This window comes from Pleurodeles waltl, chromosome 4_2 (assembly GCF_031143425.1).
Source record: "Pleurodeles waltl isolate 20211129_DDA chromosome 4_2, aPleWal1.hap1.20221129, whole genome shotgun sequence".
Taxonomy (NCBI): Eukaryota; Metazoa; Chordata; class Amphibia; order Caudata; family Salamandridae; genus Pleurodeles; species Pleurodeles waltl.
In genome coordinates, this window is record NC_090443.1 from 126,490,755 (window position 1) to 126,510,313 (window position 19,559).

The following is a 19,559-nucleotide window of genomic DNA, read 5'->3' on the forward strand; positions in this document are numbered from 1 at the left end:
CAGCCCTGGTTGTGCCACCCACATTAGTAGCCCTGTAAACATGGCTCAGACCTGCCACGTCAGTATCTGTGTGTGTGGTTTTAAACTGCCAATTCAACTTGGCAAGTGTACCCACTTGCAAGGCCTAAGCCTTCCCTTTTCTTACATGTAAGGCACCCAGAAGGTAGACCCTAGGTAGCCCCATGGGTGGGGTGCAGTATATGTAAAAGATGGGACATGTACTTATGTGTTTTACATTTCCCAACAGTGAAATACTGCCAAATTCGTTTATCACTGTTGCTTTGCCTATCCCTCTCATAGGTTAACATGCCTTTAAATATTAGTAAAGTGCAGATTCTCTTTGGGAGCAGATAGAAATTTGGAGTTTAGGTCTCTGAGCTCACAATATTAAAAAATACATCTTTTAGTAAAGTTGTTTTTTAGATTGTGTGTTTGAAAATGCCACTTTTAGAAAGTAGTAATTTTCTTGCTTAAACCATTCTGTGACTCTGCCTGTTTGTGGATTCCCTGTATGGGTCAGTTTGACAGCTGGGCTGTTTGCACCTCTCTCTAGACAGTGACACAAAGGGAGCTGGGGTGTAGCCTGCATACCCTGATGAGCCATCTGTGCTGGGAGGGAGGGGACGAGTGGTAACTCACACCTGAAAGGGCTGTGCCTGCCCTCACACAATGCAGTCTTCAACCCCCTGGTGTGTGTCTGGGGCCTGGTCTGGGCAAGGCAGGATCTCACAAACAAGATAGACTTTCCTTTGAAGTAGACCTACTTCAGAGGCATAAAGGGGTATAAGAAGAGCACCCAAAACCCCTAAAAATTATATCACTTCTGGAATCAAGAAGAACCTATGCCAAGGAGAAGAGCTGAAGAGTTGAGGAGAAATGCTGCACCTGACTGTGACTGTGCTTTGTTGGGCTATCCTGCAGTTGCTGCTTCTGCTTGTGAAAGGGGACAAAAACTGGACTTTGTGGTATATTTCTGCTTGAGAAGAATCTCCTAGGGCTTGGACTGAGCATGCCCCCTGTTCTGAAGTCTCAGGGCCATCAAAGACTTCTGCTACCAGCACCTGCACTCTCTGCTGAGACTCCTGCCCTGACAAGTGGTGCCCTATCCAGTCCCTGGGTCCTTGAAAGGAGAAGCTGGTGAAAATCCAAGAAAACCGACTTTGGATGACTCTGGACTGACGCCGCTGCCGAATCCTGTGGCGCCGCCTGCACCCAACTCCGTGGCCCTCGCTGGAGTGAGACGACGCTCGCAGGCCCGACATCCCTGCAGCCCCGCCGAAGTCCACGACTCCGTGGAAGTCGCTGCACCACATCGTTAACGCCGGATATCGACTCCGCCCGAAGTGCGTGCATTCAACACTTTGCACTGACGTCGCCTCACCTCCACTGCTCCGCAGCAAGGACCCGACGCCTCTTCTTGACATATCCGCTCCTTCGCCCCGCACCACCGGAACCGACGCCACCTCGGATCCAGCGACCCTACAATCCCCAACTTCACACACCGGCTTGTTTTCACATTTTACTAAGGTACTGTACCTGGCGGTCTCCGTGACTCCATACCCGACGCCATTGGCGTCGGATTATTGGGAACGGCTCCGTTATGACGCAATGTTATCACCTCATTGAAGCATTTTGTGTTTCTAGGCACTATTTTTGAGTTTAATCTTTAAAAATTCATAACTTGAATTGTGTATGTCGGGATTTTGTCGTTTTGGTCCTGTTTTGTTTAGATAAATATTAACTATTTTTCTAAACCTGTGTTGTGTAATTTTGTAGTGTTTTCACTAAGTTACTGTGTGTGTTGGTACAAATACTTTACACCTTGCTTCTGAAGTTAAGCCTGCCTGTTCGTGCCAAGTTACCAATGGTTTGAGCGGGGGTTAACCAAGGGTGATTCTCCTTTACCCTGACTAGATTGAGGGTCCTTGCTTGGAGAGGGGGTAACCTGACTGCAAACCAAAGACCACATTTCTAACAGAGAGAAACAGAGTGAGAGGGGTTAAGAAAGAGAATGATGTGCAAACAAGTAGGTGGAAAAAGGGTACCTGGATATGTATAGAGAAAGGGAACAAGGGAGCTAAAAAGGGATAGAAAAATGAGAAACTGAGTGGTAATTAGATGGAAGAGATATATAAGAGGGGCATGGGCGTAAAATGGGGTAAAGGGGGTAAACTAGTGAGTGAGAGACAGTGTGCAAGCAAAGAAATAAACAGAAAGAGAGAGTGGAGGAAAGAGATGGTAAATTGAAAAACGGTACGGAAAAGGGAAAGAGAATGAGAAGGATATTCGGTAAGCAGGAAAGAAAAAGAAAGACAACAAGGAGGGGGAATACAGGGAAAAGGAGGCGCAAATAAAGACTAAGGGAAATGTAATGAGAGTCAAAAAAACATGATGAGTTCCAGGGAAAGAGGAACAGAAAAGGGAAAACGCCGACAGGGAAAAACGAATAAAAAACGGAGACAAAGAGAGAGAAAATATGGAGCGATAGGAAAAGAACAAAGAAAGAAAAAATAAAGAGAAAAACGCGATGAAAAACAAAAACAATTACAACAGAAAGAAAATTACAGGGAAAAGTAGTGATGTCGACTCGAATGAGAGCTGAAATGGATCTGGCCGTAAACATTTGGAAAAATGACAACCGAACAAAATAAATTAAATAGGAAAGGTCAGTGAGTGCGGCAGTGCGTCAACGTAAATGAAAAGACGCCATCGGCAAAGACAAATACACGAGAAAGCAAAAGAAGAGAACGGGAGGAAGAACGACATCACGATAAAAGGGGTGGGGACCATTAGGTCCCATCAGTGCTCCAGGCTCCCTCGGACACTTTTGGGGGATGTCGGTGTCAGTCTCCAGGAGCTGTTACAGACCTGGGAGGATACGGGCTCTGGGGCTGGGCTACAAATCTATTTAAGGAACTGAGTTTGCAGAGGGAGTACATGAGGAGCACAAGACGCAAACCAGGCTCGCCTAAGAGTCAGAGATACTGTGGAGAGAAATCCATAGATAGTTAGAATACTTATGCACCGACAAACATATAGATTATATAGAAACAGTAAGAAAAGCACAGCCACTTGGATCGAAGGCTTAGGTAGAGGGCAAGACATTACAAAGCACAGAGACAAGTAGTCCCCACCGCACATTCCCACACACACCCAAAGTATGCGTCCACGCTGCTGGCTGCTGGTGATGTTGCTGCTGGAAGCCAAAGTATTGGGTAGAGGCGATGCATCGGAGTGCCTGGTCTGCGGGGATGGAGAGCTCGATCCAGTGGAGCAGCAGCCGGACACCCCCGGAGCGGGCCACCCCAAGGACCCGTGCAAAAACCCACTCTGCTACAGAGCTGCTGGGACGCCCTGCCGCCGAGACTGCCATAGCCTGGCCCCGGAGGAGCCCTGCGACCCTGCCTGCTACAGAGACCTGGGAGAGGCCTGTGGGGTGTACACCCCCAGCTGTGCTCGCGGCCTGCGCTGCACCGCCAGAGACGAGGAGAGAATGCCACTGCACGCCCTGCTACAAGGCAATGGGATCTGCAGGAAGCACACTGCTGTCCAGCCAGGTGAGGGCTGCATGCAGGGAAATGGAGGTGGGAGTGGGGGGCTAGTGCTACCCTCGAGGTGGGGCGGGGGACCTGCAAGAACACCACTACAAGACCCGAGGAGGGGAGAGGCTGCTGTGGGCTGAAAGTCATCATCGGGGAGCCCCTTTGCAAGCTTTTAAGATCACAAGAGGTGTCTCTCTGTAGTGGAGGCATGTGTAACAAGCATTGGTAAAGACAATAGGTCTCGCTTATGCAAGTGTGGCTGGTGTCCAGCATGGCTAAAAGTTAGTGGCGTAGAGGAGAGTTGTGTGGCGTGTCAGACTGAAATGACAAAGAGTGGAGTAGAGTGTTGTACTGGAGTTGCATAGTGTGGAGTTGCTTAGAGTGGCATACACTGGAGTGGCATAGAGTAGGGAGGACTGGTGTAGGGTGCATTCGCTTAGATTATTACAAAGTATAGTTGCATAGAGCAGTGGCATTGAGTGCAGTGGCATTTAATTCAGAGGCGTACAATGAAGTGGTGTAGATAAGAGTGGTGCATGGTAGAGGGCAGTGGTGTGGAGTGGGGCAGAGCAGCTCAGAGTGCAGTGGCATAGAGGGAAGTGGTGCAGAGTAGAGTAGAGTGGCATAGAGTGCAGTGGCATAGAGTAGAGTGGCGTAGAGTGGTGCAGAGTGAAGTGAAGTAGAGTTGAGTGATGCAGAGGGCAGTAGCGCAGATTAGAGCTGAGTGGCATAGAGTGCAGTGGTGTACAGTGGTGTGGAGTAGAATAGCACTGAGTGGTGCAGACTATAGTGCCATACAGTGCAGTGGCATAGAGTGAAGTGGCGTAGAGTGGAGTAGTACAGAGTGGCATAGAGCTCAATGGTGGGGAGAGCAGTGTTGCAGAGTAAAGTGTCAGAATGCAGTGGTGTAAAGTGGTGTGGAGTTGCATGGACAGCAGTGGTGTTGAGTACAGTGATGTAGAATAGATTGCAGTGACAGTGCAGTTGTGTAGAGTGTGCTGGCGTAGTGTGCAGTGGTTAATAGTAGAGGGGCATAGAGTGCAGTGGCATAGAGTGGAGTAGAGTGGCTTAGAGTGCAGTGGCGTAGAGTAGATTGTTTTGTTTCAGACTGTAGTGAAGTGGCGAAGAGTGGAGTGGTGCATGGTAGAGAGTGGCATAGAGTGTAATGGCATTGAGTAAAGTGGTGTAAAGTGCAGTGTCATAAAGTGCAGTGGTGCAGAGTAGATTAGAGTAGCATCTGGTGGATTGGTGTAGAGTGCAGCGGCATAGAGTTGAGTGTTACAGAGTAAAGTGCACTGGCATAAAGTGTATTGGCATAGAGTGCAGTGACAAAGAGTGCAGTGTTGCAGGGTGGCTTAAACTACAGTGGCGTAGAGTGGAGTTGTGCAGAGTAGATTGGTGTGACCTAAACTGGAGTGGTGTAGAGTGCAGTAATATAGAATGCAGTGGTGTAGAGTAGAGTGGCAAAGAGTGCATTGGCGTAGAGTGGTACAGTTTAGAGTAGCGAAGCGTAGAATGAAGTGGCAGAGATTGCAGTGGCATAAAGTGGAGTGGTGCAGGGTCCTGTGGCATGTAGTTGGAAAGTGGAGTGGTGCAGAGTAGAGTGCATAGTTTTGGAGTGGTGCAGAGTAGAGAGGAGTGGCGTAGAGTGGAGTATTATTGATGTGGTGGCAAACTGCCATTACAGACAACATATTTTCAATTGAAATGACCATTACATTTTCAGAGAAATACAGGTTTACTAATAAAACTATACAGTGCACAGACAAAAATGTGTGGAAATTACATCAGCTAGTTTAATGATTGGTTTTGATGATATTAAAGTATTTGTTTCCAACATACTTCAGAAATAACAAAAAATTTGCTTCATTCGTTTGTTCATAATTCTTATATATTCTGAAATACTTACACAGTTCATTTAAAGGTCGTTCTGTGCCAGAAAAAAACTCTTTCTTACCCCCAGAATCCAGCAAGATTGTCATATGAATCTTCTCACTTTGAAGTCAGAGTAAGGAAAGTAAACAAGTGCCCTTGGAAGACAGAGCCTGAAATTTGACCTCTGTCTTTGGATGGACAGCCAATGTGACTAGATAAGAATAAAATTTAAAGACCTGCTAACAGAAAGCGAGTTAGAGGAAGGATACAGAAAACACAGCGAGGCACAGGGAGGGACAAACTGAATCTGGAGATCCTAAAGCAAATAAAGCCAGCAAATTGAAAATCAGAAAGTATGAGTTGAAAACCAGAAAGCCAATGATAATCAGCAAGCAGAATGCATTCATAGGTCAACTTTCTGAAAGTCTCCCCGGTGTCTTTAGCAAACCAGACAGCTTGACTGTCTGCTAGGTGGGCCCCTGAAAAGGTTAACCCCCATTTTCCCAAATGGGATGGTCTTTGACTGCGGCCAGTGTACCTCTCTCCCACCAAGCCCTGCAGCCTCCACCCAGGCCCCTACGTTATGCACCTTTGTTGAAAACTGTGGGACACTGATGGTGATCTGAGAGATGACTGCCTCAGCTACCAGCCTGATGATCAATCGGAGGGGTTAGAGTCCTTCGGTAGGGACACAGCATCTCAAGAGAGTTGGTGGAGGAACACCGCCAGTTATATCAGAAGGGGTTCTGCCTCATGGGAAGCCTCTGGCTCATGGAGAGTACTGCCTTGTACATGGATGATGGGAGGGTGCTGCTGGCTACCTGGGGAAAAGAAGGCTGGTAGCCAAATCTATAACTATTGGTTGAAGGGCAAGGGCAACTGGCAGGGTGATCAGCTAATATCAGCTAATATCAGCGCTTAATCATTACTATTCTCTGATGATGAAGAGTTACTGATAAAGAATGAATGCTGTTTGATGGAGATCCTCTGGGTGGCTAGGAGAAAACTATCTAATCAGAAAAGGAGGTTTTTACTGATGGCTATACTACAGAACAGTAGGGAGTGCAATACGACCAGGGTTTGGGGGCCTTTGCACGGTGGTGCCTACTTTGTGATGGGCGCGAGTGAGTTTGTTCAGAAAAAATCCAGTTTTTAAGAAAAGATCTAACGTTTTTCAAACTGCACAATGTTACTCTGTGTTTGTAAAAACAGGGAAGTTTGTCTAAAACATTTTATTTTTCGAAATAGAAGTTCTTTGTTGCATATTTAAAAACCTTTTTTAGTACATTGACTATATACAGCTGTTGTGCATGTTATTTTTGGACTAAACGTAGTCCAATGAATGATGCATTATATCAACAAATGTCAATAGTATTTTATGTGTATTTTATTAAATATTTAGGAGATTCTAGATATTGTGGTTGCAGCGTAATTGGTTACTTTTGATAGCAAAGTTATATTTGTTGTTCTTAAGTTTATAACTAAGCATACACATAATGAAAGACTGGCTTTTAACCCCTTCACTGCCAGGCCTTTTCCCCTTCCAGTTGCCAGGCCTTTTTTTGGCTATTTTGGGCAGTTCACACTTAGTCCCTCATAACTTTTTGTCCACATAAGCTACCCACTTCAAATTTGCATCCTTTTTTTCCAACATCCTAGGGGTACCCAGAGTTTGTAGGTTCCCCTAGAGGACAACAAGAAATTAGCCAAAATACAGCATAAATTTCGTTTTTTTAAACAAAATGGGAAAAAAGGCTGCAGAAGAAGGCTTGTGTTTTTTCCCTGAAAATGGCATTAACAAAGGGTTTGCAGTGCTAAAATCACCATCTTCCTAGATTTCAGGAACAGGCAGACTTGAATCAGAAAACCACACTTTTCAACACAATTTTTGCATTTTACTGGGACATACCCCATTTTTACTATTTTTTGTGCTTTTCGCCTCCTTCCAGTTCCAGTGTGAGACCAATGCTGGATCCCAGAAAGCTAAACGTTTATAAAAAGTAGACAAAATTCTCAATTCAGCAAGGGGTTATTTGTGTAGACCTTTCAAGGTTTTCCTACAGAAAATAACAACTGAAATAAAAGAATATTGAAATTGAGGTGAAAAAAAACAGTCCTTTTTCTCCACATTTTACTCTGTAACTTTTTCCTGTGATGTCAGGTGTTTGAAAGCAATATACTGTTATGTCTGCTGGAGTGTTCTGGTTGTGGGGATATATAGGACTTGTAGGTTCATCAAGATCTCTAGGTACCCAGAGCCAATAGAGGAGCTGCACCTTGCAATAAGTTTTCATTGTATTCTGATATACAGCAATTCATTTGGTGAAATATAAAGAGTGAAAAAAAGGTATCAAGGAAATGTTTGATTTTCCGAAATGGCCACAAGATAAGGTGTTGAGAAGCAGTGGTTATTTGCACATCTCTGATTCCGGGGTCCCCATACCAGCATGTGAACTACAGGACATTTCTCAAATAGATGTCTTTTTTACACACTGTCTTACATTTGGAAGGTAAAAACGTAGAGAAAGGCAAGGGACAATAACACTTGTTCTGCTATTCTGTGTTACCCCAAGTCTCCCCATAAAAATGGTACATCACTTGTGTGGATAGGTCTAATGCCCGTGACAGGAAATGCAATATGGATACAAAACATTTTTACATTCAAATCTGAAGTGATTTTTTTTAAAAGTCCCTAGCAGTGGATTTTGGCCTCTAGCTTAGCTGGCACCTAGGGAAACCTACCAAACCTGTGCATTTTTTAAAACTAGACACCTAGCTTTCGCCAGGTTCTGTTACCCAGAATCATTTGCAAACCTAAAAATTTGGCAAAAAAACACTTTTTCCTCACATTTCGGTAACAAAAAGTTCTGATATCCGAGAGGAGCCACACGTTTTCTTCCACCTAGCGTTCCCCCAAGTCTCCAGATAAAAATGGTACCTCACTTGTGTGGGTAGGCGTACTGACCGCGGCAAAACACAACATGCCAAAACACAACATGGACACACCACATTTTCCCAAACAAAACAGACCTGTTTTTTGCAAAGTGCCTAGCTGTGGATTTTGGCCTCTAGCTCAGCCAGCACCTAGGGAAACCTGCCAAACCGGTGCATTTTTTAAAACTAGACCCCTAGGGGAATCCAAGATGGGGTGACTTGTCGGGCTCTCACCATGTTCTATTACCCAGAATCCTCTGCAAACCTCACAATTTTACAAAAAAAAACACTTTTACTCTCATTTCGGTGTCAGAAAGTTCTAGAATCTAAGAGGAGCCATACATTTTCTTCAACCCACCATTCCCCCAAGTCTCCTGATAAAAATGGTACCTCACTTGTGTGGGTAGGCCTAGTGCCCGCAACAGGAAATGCCCCAAAACACAACGTGGACACATCACATTTTCCCAAAGAAAACTGACCTGTTTTTTGCAAAGTGCCTAGCGGTGGATTTTGGCCTCTAGCTCATCCGGCACCTAGGAAAACCTAGCAAACCTGGACATCTCTGAAAACTAGACACCCAGGAGAACTCACGATGGGGCAACTTGTGGTGCTCCCACTAGGTTCTGTTACCCAGAATCCTTCGCAAACCTAAAAAGTTGGCAAAAAAAACATTTTTTCCATCTCATTTCGGTGATAAAAAATTCTGGAATCTGAGAGGAGCCACAAATTTCCTTCCACTCAGCATTCCCCCAAATCTCTAGATAAAAATGGTACCTCACTCGTGTGGCTAGGCCTAGTGCCCACAACAGGAAATGCCCCAAAACACTACCTGGACACATCAAAATTATTAAATACAAAACTACCTGTTTTTGTTGGGGGGGTAGGAGGGAGCACCTGCGTTTTTGGTCTTGGGCTCAGCAGCCATCTAGGGAAACCTACCAAACCCAGACATTTCTGAAAACTAGACACCCGAGGGAGTCCAGGCAGGTGTGACATCTTGGATCCACCAGTGGTTTCTTACCCAGAATCCTCAGCAAACCTCAAATTTAGCTACAAAAAAAAACATTTGCCCCCAATTTCTGTGTGGGATCACCGCACCAGCACAAATTTACTACCACTCAACGTTCCGCTCAATCTCCCGATAAAAATGATATCTCACTGGTGTAGCTGGGCCAAGTGCTTGTGACAGGGAAGAGCCAAAAACATATCGAAAATGAGGGGGAACCAAAGCTTGTCCAAAAGGGCAGTTTGGGAAAAAAGGTTTTTAGGCCAACAGGTGGGGCATATCGGTATAGATGCGACAATGCTGAGTGTTAGGAATTTTGTGTGTTCCTGCAGATTCCTGAAGGTTCCATCACAAAAATGTGGGAAAAATGTGTGATTTCCAAAGCAAAGTTAGAGGTTTGCAGGGCATTGTGGGTAGGAAAATGGTGTGGGGTGCATGTGAAGCACACTACCCTGGACTCAACCAGATGTTTAGTTTTCAGATGCTTTAGTTTTTGTGTCTAGGTCTCGTAGATTTTTCTCCATGACAGTGTCCCAAAGTCCAAAATGTTCAGCCCTCACCATTCTAAGTGGGACGATTTTGAGAGTTAGACAAGCTCTAATTGCCCAAATGTAAAATCAAAACCCAAAATAATCAATTGTCCTCTTGCTTGCCGTTGGGATAAGATCTTTTAGTGTGCGGGGGAGAGCTGAAAGACTTTTACCCCTTTTAGTTGGGGTAGGGGCATCAGCATATTCGAGGGGCACCTTGATTTGGATACGAGCGGGGGTTCCCTTTGAAGTCATATCTAAGGACATAGACCATGAGTGTAGGTTTGTGATAGCGGAGGGGAGGCTTCATGGAACTCCAATTGTCCTGGGCAGTGTCTACGACCCCAACCAAAATCACGTCCCCTTTATAACGCAACTTTCGAGTCATCTCACATGCCAACAAACCGGGGGTATCCTAATCGGAGAAGACTTTAACGGAATATTAGATGTGGACTTAGACCGGTCCTCTCCACCGGTTTCAGGGGCAGCGACACATAGAGTGGCGAGAAAATTGAGAGAATGGATGAATGCGTGGGGCCTAGTGGGTGTATGGCGGGAACAACACCCCACTGAGAGAGACTACTCATTCTATTCGGGACTACACCAAGTACATACCAAAATTGGTAGGGTAGTGTGTACAGCAGATCTCGCACAGGGAATGACCCGCGCAGAATACTTTGCTCGCACATTATCAGACCATAACCACCTACTGGTTACCAGGAGGGCGACAATGGATAGGCCCCCTGTCCCGACATGGAGACTGTCCCCCAGCTCGTTAGAGGACCAAGCATATAGAGAATCCCTTTGCCTACACCTCTCAGACTATATTAAAACTAACAAAGGATTGGCCTCTTCAAGATCCTTGGAATGGGAGGCTTTCAAGGTGACAACTAGAGGTTTTTGTCTAGGTCAGACAGTCGGAGTGAGACGCACTCTAGTACGCAAACTGAATAGTTTGGAAAGGATAATACACAAAGGGGAGTGAGGTGGGGGGAACGGGGATGCAATACAGGAAAGATATGTCCAGGCACGGAAGTCATATGCCCAGGTGGAAGAACAGCTCCGCTGTTACAGCCTTCGGAAATATCTGGCATCACTCCAGGCTGAGGAGGGCCGCTCAGGTAGAATGCTGGCGTAGTTAGTAAGGGCTGAAGGGGACAGTGGACCCGAGTGTCTATGATAAAGGGGGGAACATCTGTGTATGCCGGGACCCATAAATGATGCCTTCAAAGAGTACTACTCCCATCTCTACAGGGCCCCGGGAGAGCTTAGAGCAGATGACCTTGACAACTTTTTGCGTCCACTCCCCCTGACCACGCTGGCACCCGAGGAACAGGATAGTTTAGGGGGCCCGCTGACGGTAGATGAGGTACAGGAGGCTATAGCACAGTTGGCCTCTGGTAAGACCCCAGGGGCGGATGGACTTTTACAAAAAATATTCTACACTGTTAACCCCCCAGTTGGTGGAGATGTATACGGAAGCATTGCAATGCGGAATGCTGCCGGACTCGCTTAGGGAGGCACTGGTGGTCCCTCTGCCCAAAACGAAGTCGAAAGAAGCCTCAGTAACCGATTTTAGGCCTCTATCAATGCTGAATAACGATTTTAAAATCCTCAGCAAAGCCTTAGTCAATAGACTGCTACGCCACATCACCGGGTTAGTGCATACTGATCAGAATGGCTTTGTCCCGAACCGCAGCACCTCTTTGAACTTGAGGCGTTTGTTCGCTATCTTGCACATGCCCGAGGAAGAGAGGCCCAGGGCAGGAGTGCTGCTTGCAGTAGATTTTGAGAAAGCTTTCGACTCGGTCAGATGGGACTATCTGAGAACAGTGATGCGGCGGATGGGAATGGGAGAAGGCTGGATAAAATGGGTGGACTTACTGTATATGTCCCCATTGGCGAGGGTGAGGACGGGCAGAATGATATCGGATACTTACCCTATATACCGAGGGTCACGACAAGGGTGCCCGCTATCGCCACTTCTATGTGCTCTAACCATAGAGCCGCTGGCGGTTTCCATGCGAAGCAAGGGCACTGGCAGGGGAATAAAATGGGGTCAATCAGAACATATCATTTCATTGTATGCCGATGATATACTCATATACCTCAATGATGGAGAGTCGGGCTTGCCTTGGGCTTTGCTGACGCTAGACCATTTCGGTGCACTGTCAGGTTTATGCCTCAACAGGAGCAAGACATTCTTTTTTCCCCTAACACAAATTTGTGGGCGGCCCTCCTCCTGCCCTGGGGACATAGTTTGGGATCCACCCACTTTTAAGCATTTGGGTATACAAATATACCATGAGACCGGGGATCTGAGGGATGGAAACATTGGAAGGACACTCCGCTCCCTGAGGGCCTCAGTCGGTTTCTGCCGCTCATTAAAATTATCCATCATGGCCAGAATTTCTTTATCTAAAATTATCATGCTCCCCGCCTCCTCTATTATTTTGCTAACTTACCATTATCGATTCCTTCAGCGTGATTTCAAGAGTTAAATACTTCACTTAGGGAACTTATCTGGGATGACTGCCGCCGACGTACAGCACTCCCAACCCTATGTAGACCAACTTTGGAGGGAGGCCTGGGGGTTCCAGATTTTGAGGCCTATTACCTGTCGTGCCAACTGCAATGGGTCGCCAGTTGGTTCGCTGGGAAGGGATACCTGGACAGATGGATTACCATTGGAGATAGAGTGCGGATCGGGTCATAGCGCAGTTGATTAACAAGAAGGTGGCACGCCAAATGGACAGTCCGATGATGAAAGTAGCCATACTTTGCTGGAAGAGGTGCGCAAGACGAGCGGGGGTGGGATCCCCTTATTCCCCGGCCTTGCCACTGACCGCCCTAATACTAGATCTGAGGGAGGATGGCTTGGTGGGTACAGGGCTCGGGATTTTGAAAAGAGCAGGAGTAGAGACGGTAGGTGACTTATTCTGGGATGGGGTGTTGAGGCCCTTTACTGACCTAGTGAATGATAGGGGAATCCATCTGGGACAATTTCCTCTGTACCAGAAGTTAACACATAATCTACGGGAACACTGGGAAACAGTGAATGTAGAGCCTACCACCCATCAAATATTACATCTCCTTCTAACATTGGGGGATGATGCCCACCGCATCACAAGACTGTATCGAGCCCAACAGGAGGGGGCCCTTGACCCATTGCAACCCCTAAGGGAGAGGTGGGAGAGATCCCTGGAAAATGAGATAACAGACTCAGAGTGGAGTAGAGTGCTAGCGTACCCAAGGGAGGCGTCGAGAAACACGAGACCAAGATATACCCAATATAATTATACACACAGGACCTACCTTACCCCACACCGCTTATCCTTAATGTACAGGGGGGTCCCCAGGACATGCCCCAGGTGCAGTGACGTGAACGCAGACTTTGACCACATGGTGTGGAACTGTCCCAATCTGCGACTGGGCTGGGGCAGTGTGTTGGCGGACCTGTCTAGACTGCTTGAAAGGGATTTGGCCCTATCCCCCAATGTGTGCCTATTGGGTCTTAGAACGGGACTTCCACGTGGGAAGGTGAGGGGTCGTTTTCTGGACCTGGCTCTGGTTTTATACCGGAGACTAATTACCTTGGGGTGGAAATCCCCCAGATGCCCATCACTGACGGAATGGAGACGGGAATTAGAGAAGTGGGCCAGAGCAGAACTGCAGATACTGAAGAGAGAGGAGGAGGGTGGACTCCGCCATACCCCCATCGCCCCAGAATGGGAGGAGATACTGACGAAATGGGAGGGGATGCTAAGAGGTACAGACCCAAATACAGAGGGACTGACATACAAATAAAACTAATGGACAGAAATAGAAGTCGGCAGTGACACAACTCCTGTGGCAAGGAAGGGTGAAACCAGGGTTTGGAATCTAGAAGATACTAGAAGGGAAACGAAGATAGACATGGGATACGCAGCCCAAGATCACAGAAATGACCAAACGGGGTTAGAAGGAAATGGGCATTACTTGAAGGAGTTACCGTTTTGGGAATAAAAGGGGACGGATAACATGAAAGGAGCCAACCCTGCTCCAAAGGGTAACGGAGAAGAGGTTAACTCCAGACAATGGAACCGCCTGCCCATACAAGTTTCATCGCACCATTAACTTGTTTAACTTTAGTTAAAGACTGTTTTAGATGTACAAAAATCAGATCTGTGGCATGGCTCTCATATGGCGCACAGGTAAACGTACGAGGCTTCAGAATTAGACCATAAGCAATTAAAAATGATGTAAAGGTATAAGAAAGAATGTGATATTCGAGCAAACGATGTAACATGCTGTGCTGCATGGGAAAGACCAATTGCCACATCAAATCATTCTGTATGTGTATAACAGCAAATTGTTAATAAAAATATTTAAAATAAAAAAAAAAAATGGGGTAGGGGCATAACCATGCCCATACTGATTGGTACCCACCACCCTACTATTTTTTATTTTTAAATACCATGGCATCTAATAGGCTTTCTGCCCCCCCCCCCGGGGGAGTGGATCGGGGGTAATTGCCCCATCTGCCCAGAACAACTTTGTCCCCATTTATTGGGGGGTATGGCCATACCCCCACCCTCTTATTTTTCTTATTTCCTGGTGTCTGGTGAGCTTTCTGCCCCATTGGGGGCAGATGAGCCTTATAGAAATAGGCTCATCTGCCCCCAAGGGGGAAAGAAATGGCCTAAAATAAATGTATCCCCCCAGGGGAGCGAACCTTGATTGATATTGTCACAAAAAAATATCCCTTGTGTCTAGTGGTTTCTGCCCCCCTTGGGGGCAGATTGGCCTATCAAAACTTGGCCGATCTGGCCGAAATGGCCTAAAAACAATTTCCTCCCCCCCAGGGGAGCGACCCATGCCTGAGGGGTCGCTCCCCTTATCAATGTAAACAAACAAAACAAAATCCCTGGTATCTAAAGGCTTCGGCCCCCCCGGGGGCAGATCAGCCCAATTAATATAGGCCGACCTGCCACCGGGGGAGGGGGGAGGGGCAGAAAAGGCCTAATAAACAAACTGCCCCGTGGGGAGCGACCCTTGATAAGGGGTCACTCCCCTTATGGCAATTTCATTAAAAAAAAAAAATCCCTGGTGTCTAGTGGCTTCTGCCCCTCCTGGGGGCAGATCAGCCTAGTAATATAGGCCGATCTGCCCCCGGGGGGCAGAAATGGCCTTAGATAAAATGCCCCCTCCCCCCGGGGAGTGACCCCTGCCCAAGGGGACGCTCCCCTTATTTGTTTACACAAAGTAAACAAAATCCTTGGTGTCTAGTGGGCATTCCTGCAGCATGATTGCTATGTTATGCTATGCTACGCTATGCTTTTCTAGGTGAATGCAACATGCAGGCCTGAGAAGGGAGTGTAAAGGGAGGGCTGTATGCAAGGAATATATCCAGCTGTTTCAAATATAAAGTGCTGTTTGAAAGAGAGAAGTTGTGGCCACCTAGAGGTGATTCAATTTACAAAGCCTGTACTGTGTATTCACACACACTTATGTATTCACTCAAGGTGAAGGTTGTGTCCTGGTCTGATGATAGCATGCAGTGGCGGCCGGCAGCTTTGGGAGGGGGGCGGGCGGGGCACACACACAAACACACAAACAAACACACACACACACACAGGCTCATTCTTTCACACACAGACACGCACGCACGCTCATCCATTAACAACACTCATTCCATTCAAACATACACGCACGCACCAAACATTCATTTTACAAGATCACACACATTCATTCTTTCACTCACACATGCATGCACGCACTCACATCCATTAACAACACTCATAACACTCAAACATGCACGCACGCACCAAACATTCAATGTAAAACATTACACACATACATATATACACACACACACACACACACACACACACACTTACCTTTAGCCTCCGGGTCCCAGGAGGGTTGGGACTGCTGCCTTCCCTCACTGGCTGACCTGAGGTCAGCCAATGAGGGAAGGCAGCAGTCCCAGCCTCGTCACAGAGTGGGATGAGGTCAGTGAGTCTGCTGACCCCACCCCACTCTGTGACGAAGTGTCACTGATTGACACTCGCCCTGGGCACTTCAGGGCTTAAACCTGAAGCGCCCAGGGAGAGTGTCAATGGGTGACACTTTCCTCGTCACCCAGGGGAGGGCCTCGAGGCACCTTTGCTGGGCCGAGGAGGTCACGCCCATAAGGGTCGTGATCTCCTCAGCCCAGCAAAGTTCAGCTCAGGCAGCCAGGAGTCTGCGCAAATCGCGCATGTCTGCTCCTGGCTGCCTGACCTGAACATGAAGAGTGTCTGTCAGGCTGACCTTTGTTCAGCCTGACAGACACTCTTCATGGGGTGGGGGGGGCGTGGCCCCTCCGCCCTAAAGGACGGGCCGCCACTGATAGCATGCATTCTGGATGGAACTGAATTCACATCTAGGTGAATGTCATTGTGCAGGAAAGGGCTGAATGCAGGTCTGAGGAGAGGGTCTGGGTAAGAGATCCATGCCGGATCGGGTAGGGTGGGGTAGTCATGGGAGGATTGAATGTAGTATTGTAGAGGGGTTTGTGATTTGTGGTGAGGAATGTATATACTTTGGAGTGAGGGCTACTTGAAGGGATCAGAAACTGATTTGCTTTCATGTTATTAACTCATTCATGTTTGGGGAGGTGTGTGTTGCAGGGTTCCTGCAGATCAGAATCTAATGTCCTGGTGAAGGATGAACGAGGCACTCAATTGGGGTCCAGAAAGGGAGGGACTGGTGGAATAATTTTGGTATAGTAGTCCTACTAGAGAAGGCGGAGAGTCCAAATTCTATCTTGTACATCAAAACCTGGCTTCAAAAGCTGGTGGGCCCAGAAGGGCTTTTCCCAGTGTTCACGGTGTAGCGAGCACATTGAGTCCCAGCCAGGAGATCCCTTCCGAGGGTACATCCCAGACCCATAGTTGCAAGAATCTTGAACTACTGTGACCATGAACTTACCCTCCAAATAGCTCACACTATTTCTCCCTGACGTTGAAAACTGCAGGGTGATGATTTTTCAAAACTTCATTCTGGTGATCAACACCACAGAGACCCCTTCAAGGAAGTAAAAAATGTCTTTGAGACATTGGTCTGTCGTACGCACTTCTCTTCCTGGAGAAATTGAAGATAATGCAGAATAACAGGCCCACTTCTTCACTAATCCAGAAAATGTGTGGTCCTGGGTAGACTAATATCGAGCAGGTGCGAATGGGACGCAGGATAACTCTGGGCACTCCCCAGGGCGCCATGCCCTACCAAAGGTAGCTTAGATGGTCTCCCACCAGTCTTGGGGGGCATATACTCTGCAGTGTAAAATGGCCAGCGTTCCTAGTAGACCTCTTGCAACAGCTGGCTGACTGAATGAGTTTACCCTGGATTTTGGGTGGAGACTTTAACTCTTTTATGAACCTGGAGCTCGACTGCTACCACCCCCCATTACCGAGCTCTCCAACAATCTGTACCACCAAAGCTCTAGAGACATGGATGATGGAAGTAGTCCAGCCATTTCTCTGTATATCATGCTACTTATGTGGAAAAACTGTCTCAGATCATAACCCCATGGAGGCAGCGATAAACTGGGGCGAAACCAAAATTTGATTCTAACTTACAAACTCCAGTATTCTTGTCTCTAGGGCCAATCTCCAGAGAAATACTAAAAGAGGCAGTAATTTATCACTTCCATGGCAATGATAATACAACCTCCTCACCCATGGTAGAGTGGGAGGCCTTTATGGTAGTCATCAAAGGGGTCTGCATACATGCCGCTATGGGAGCCCCAGGTACAATTGATGCCAAGTGGAAGAGGGTGGAAAATTTGTTGCTGGAACTGGAAGTAGCTCTGGTTCATGCTGGTCGAGAGCAGTTACAGGAAGCAAGTGGTGAGCACTTTAATCTCCTAGAAAGACTGCAATACCTTGATTATAATTAATATGTGGAGAGGATCCATTCAGAGGGCGGTAGAGTGGGGTGTCTGTTAGCCTGGCTTGCTAAATCCCCTCAAGCAGAGTCCTCTGTGTTGGCTAGTAAAGATGATACAGAGTGAGAACTCAATATGCAAGAAGGGATTATTAAAGCATTTCGGAACTATGATGAGGCATATTACTCAGACAATAGGACCCAGAATGAAGCAGGCTTAGACATGATCTGAGAGGACCTGAGTTTTACCCAGGTGCCCCAGAACTGAACTGAAAGCCTGGCTGCCCTGATAACAGAGCAGGAAATCCAGATGGCCATCCAGACCTTGTTTAAAGGGAAACGCCGGGCTCGGATATGATGCCTATCGAAATTTATGACACCTTTGAATCGCTGTTGGTACCCAATAATTACTTTTTTACAAGGTTGTAAGATCTGCTGAACACCTGTCTACTCCATTTAATAAAGCCATTGTCACAACTATCCTTAAATCAGGGTTGCCTCAAATTACTCTATCTTCTTATCATCCTTTTTCGATCTTGATGACTGAGTACAAGATCTTCAAAATAATTCTAGCAGAGAGGCTTCTAATGGCCCTCCCCATATGAGTCCATAGTGACTAAAATGGCATTATCCCCAGGAGGAATACCTTTTTAAACATCAAGAGATTTTATCAGATTTTGATGAGGCCCTGGGCACATGGCCCAGCTCGGTCTGCCTTTCATTGGACCTTGAACAGGCCTTCAACACACTTTGGGGGCTTTACCTTTCTAGCCTCTTGGATAAATACAGAATTGCTCTGTAGATGTTGGGATTTATTAGTCTATTATACAGGATACTGACAACGAGGGCAAAAGCAAGTATGCACATCTCAGAGTTGTATAACATGGCCTGGGACTTCAGACAGGGAAGCTCCTTTTGCCCTTAATATTTGCCTTTGTTATTGAGACTCTGGCTATAAAGTCAAAGCCGGACCTAGGATATACCTATATCCGGAACTACGCACCCATCAGTGTTGCACGCAGACAATGGGTTGGCATACGTCTGTGATGTGACAGCGAGCCTCACCCCAATTTCCACTTCTCTGAATTATTTCTATGCTGTCTCAGGCTTGAGGGTTAATTATAATAAGTCTGACATATTTCTGCTGATACATACCTTGCCACAACAGACGGTCTTATTTGGTAACCAGCCATTACAATGGGCCTCCAGCACCTTTCATATCTGTGAATCAATATTCACCACACATAAACAGATCTATTATATGAACCCTAAAGAGAGATATAAGGTCTATCAAATTCCAGGTAACCTTTTGGACCTCATTAACATTGTCAGCCCAAGCCATATAGCAATACCAAAAATGATCATGCTTGGGAGAAATTGGGTTGTTGGTGGGTTAGGGTGTGAACCATGGTCAAGAAGCAACCACAATTGTTGTTAGGGTAAGGCACAAGCAAACCCCAAATGAACCTGTGCTCACCCTCTAGTAGCTTAGCACACAGCAGTTAGGCTTAACTTGAAGGAAATGTGTAAAGTATTTGTGTAACACTTCAAACAGTAAAACGTTGAAAACTAACACAAAAAGCTTACCAGATTAGGAAAATAGTGTCTAATTTAACAAATAAAACAAGACCCAAACAACAGCAATGAAAACAGTAGAACTTAAGCTGTATGTTTTTAAAGAATAAACTGTAGCATAGCACCTAAAAGCAAAAAGCTCCGACCAGGGATATCTGGTTGCGCCGGACCAGAAAAAAGTCAAAA

At 46.5% G+C, this 19,559-nt stretch overlaps 1 protein-coding gene across 1 annotated transcript in view; it reads left to right on the top strand.

The window, feature by feature from the left end:
* The first annotated feature begins 2,708 nt into the window (after window positions 1-2,708).
* The window catches only part of IGFBP6 (insulin like growth factor binding protein 6), a 241,703-nt gene continuing 224,852 nt past the window's right edge, over window positions 2,709-19,559 (top strand). The window contains exon 1 of the mRNA XM_069230935.1: window positions 2,709-3,557. Within this exon, the coding sequence (XP_069087036.1) occupies window positions 3,161-3,557 (397 nt within the window). The 5' untranslated portion in view covers window positions 2,709-3,160. The remainder of the gene's footprint in view (window positions 3,558-19,559) is intronic.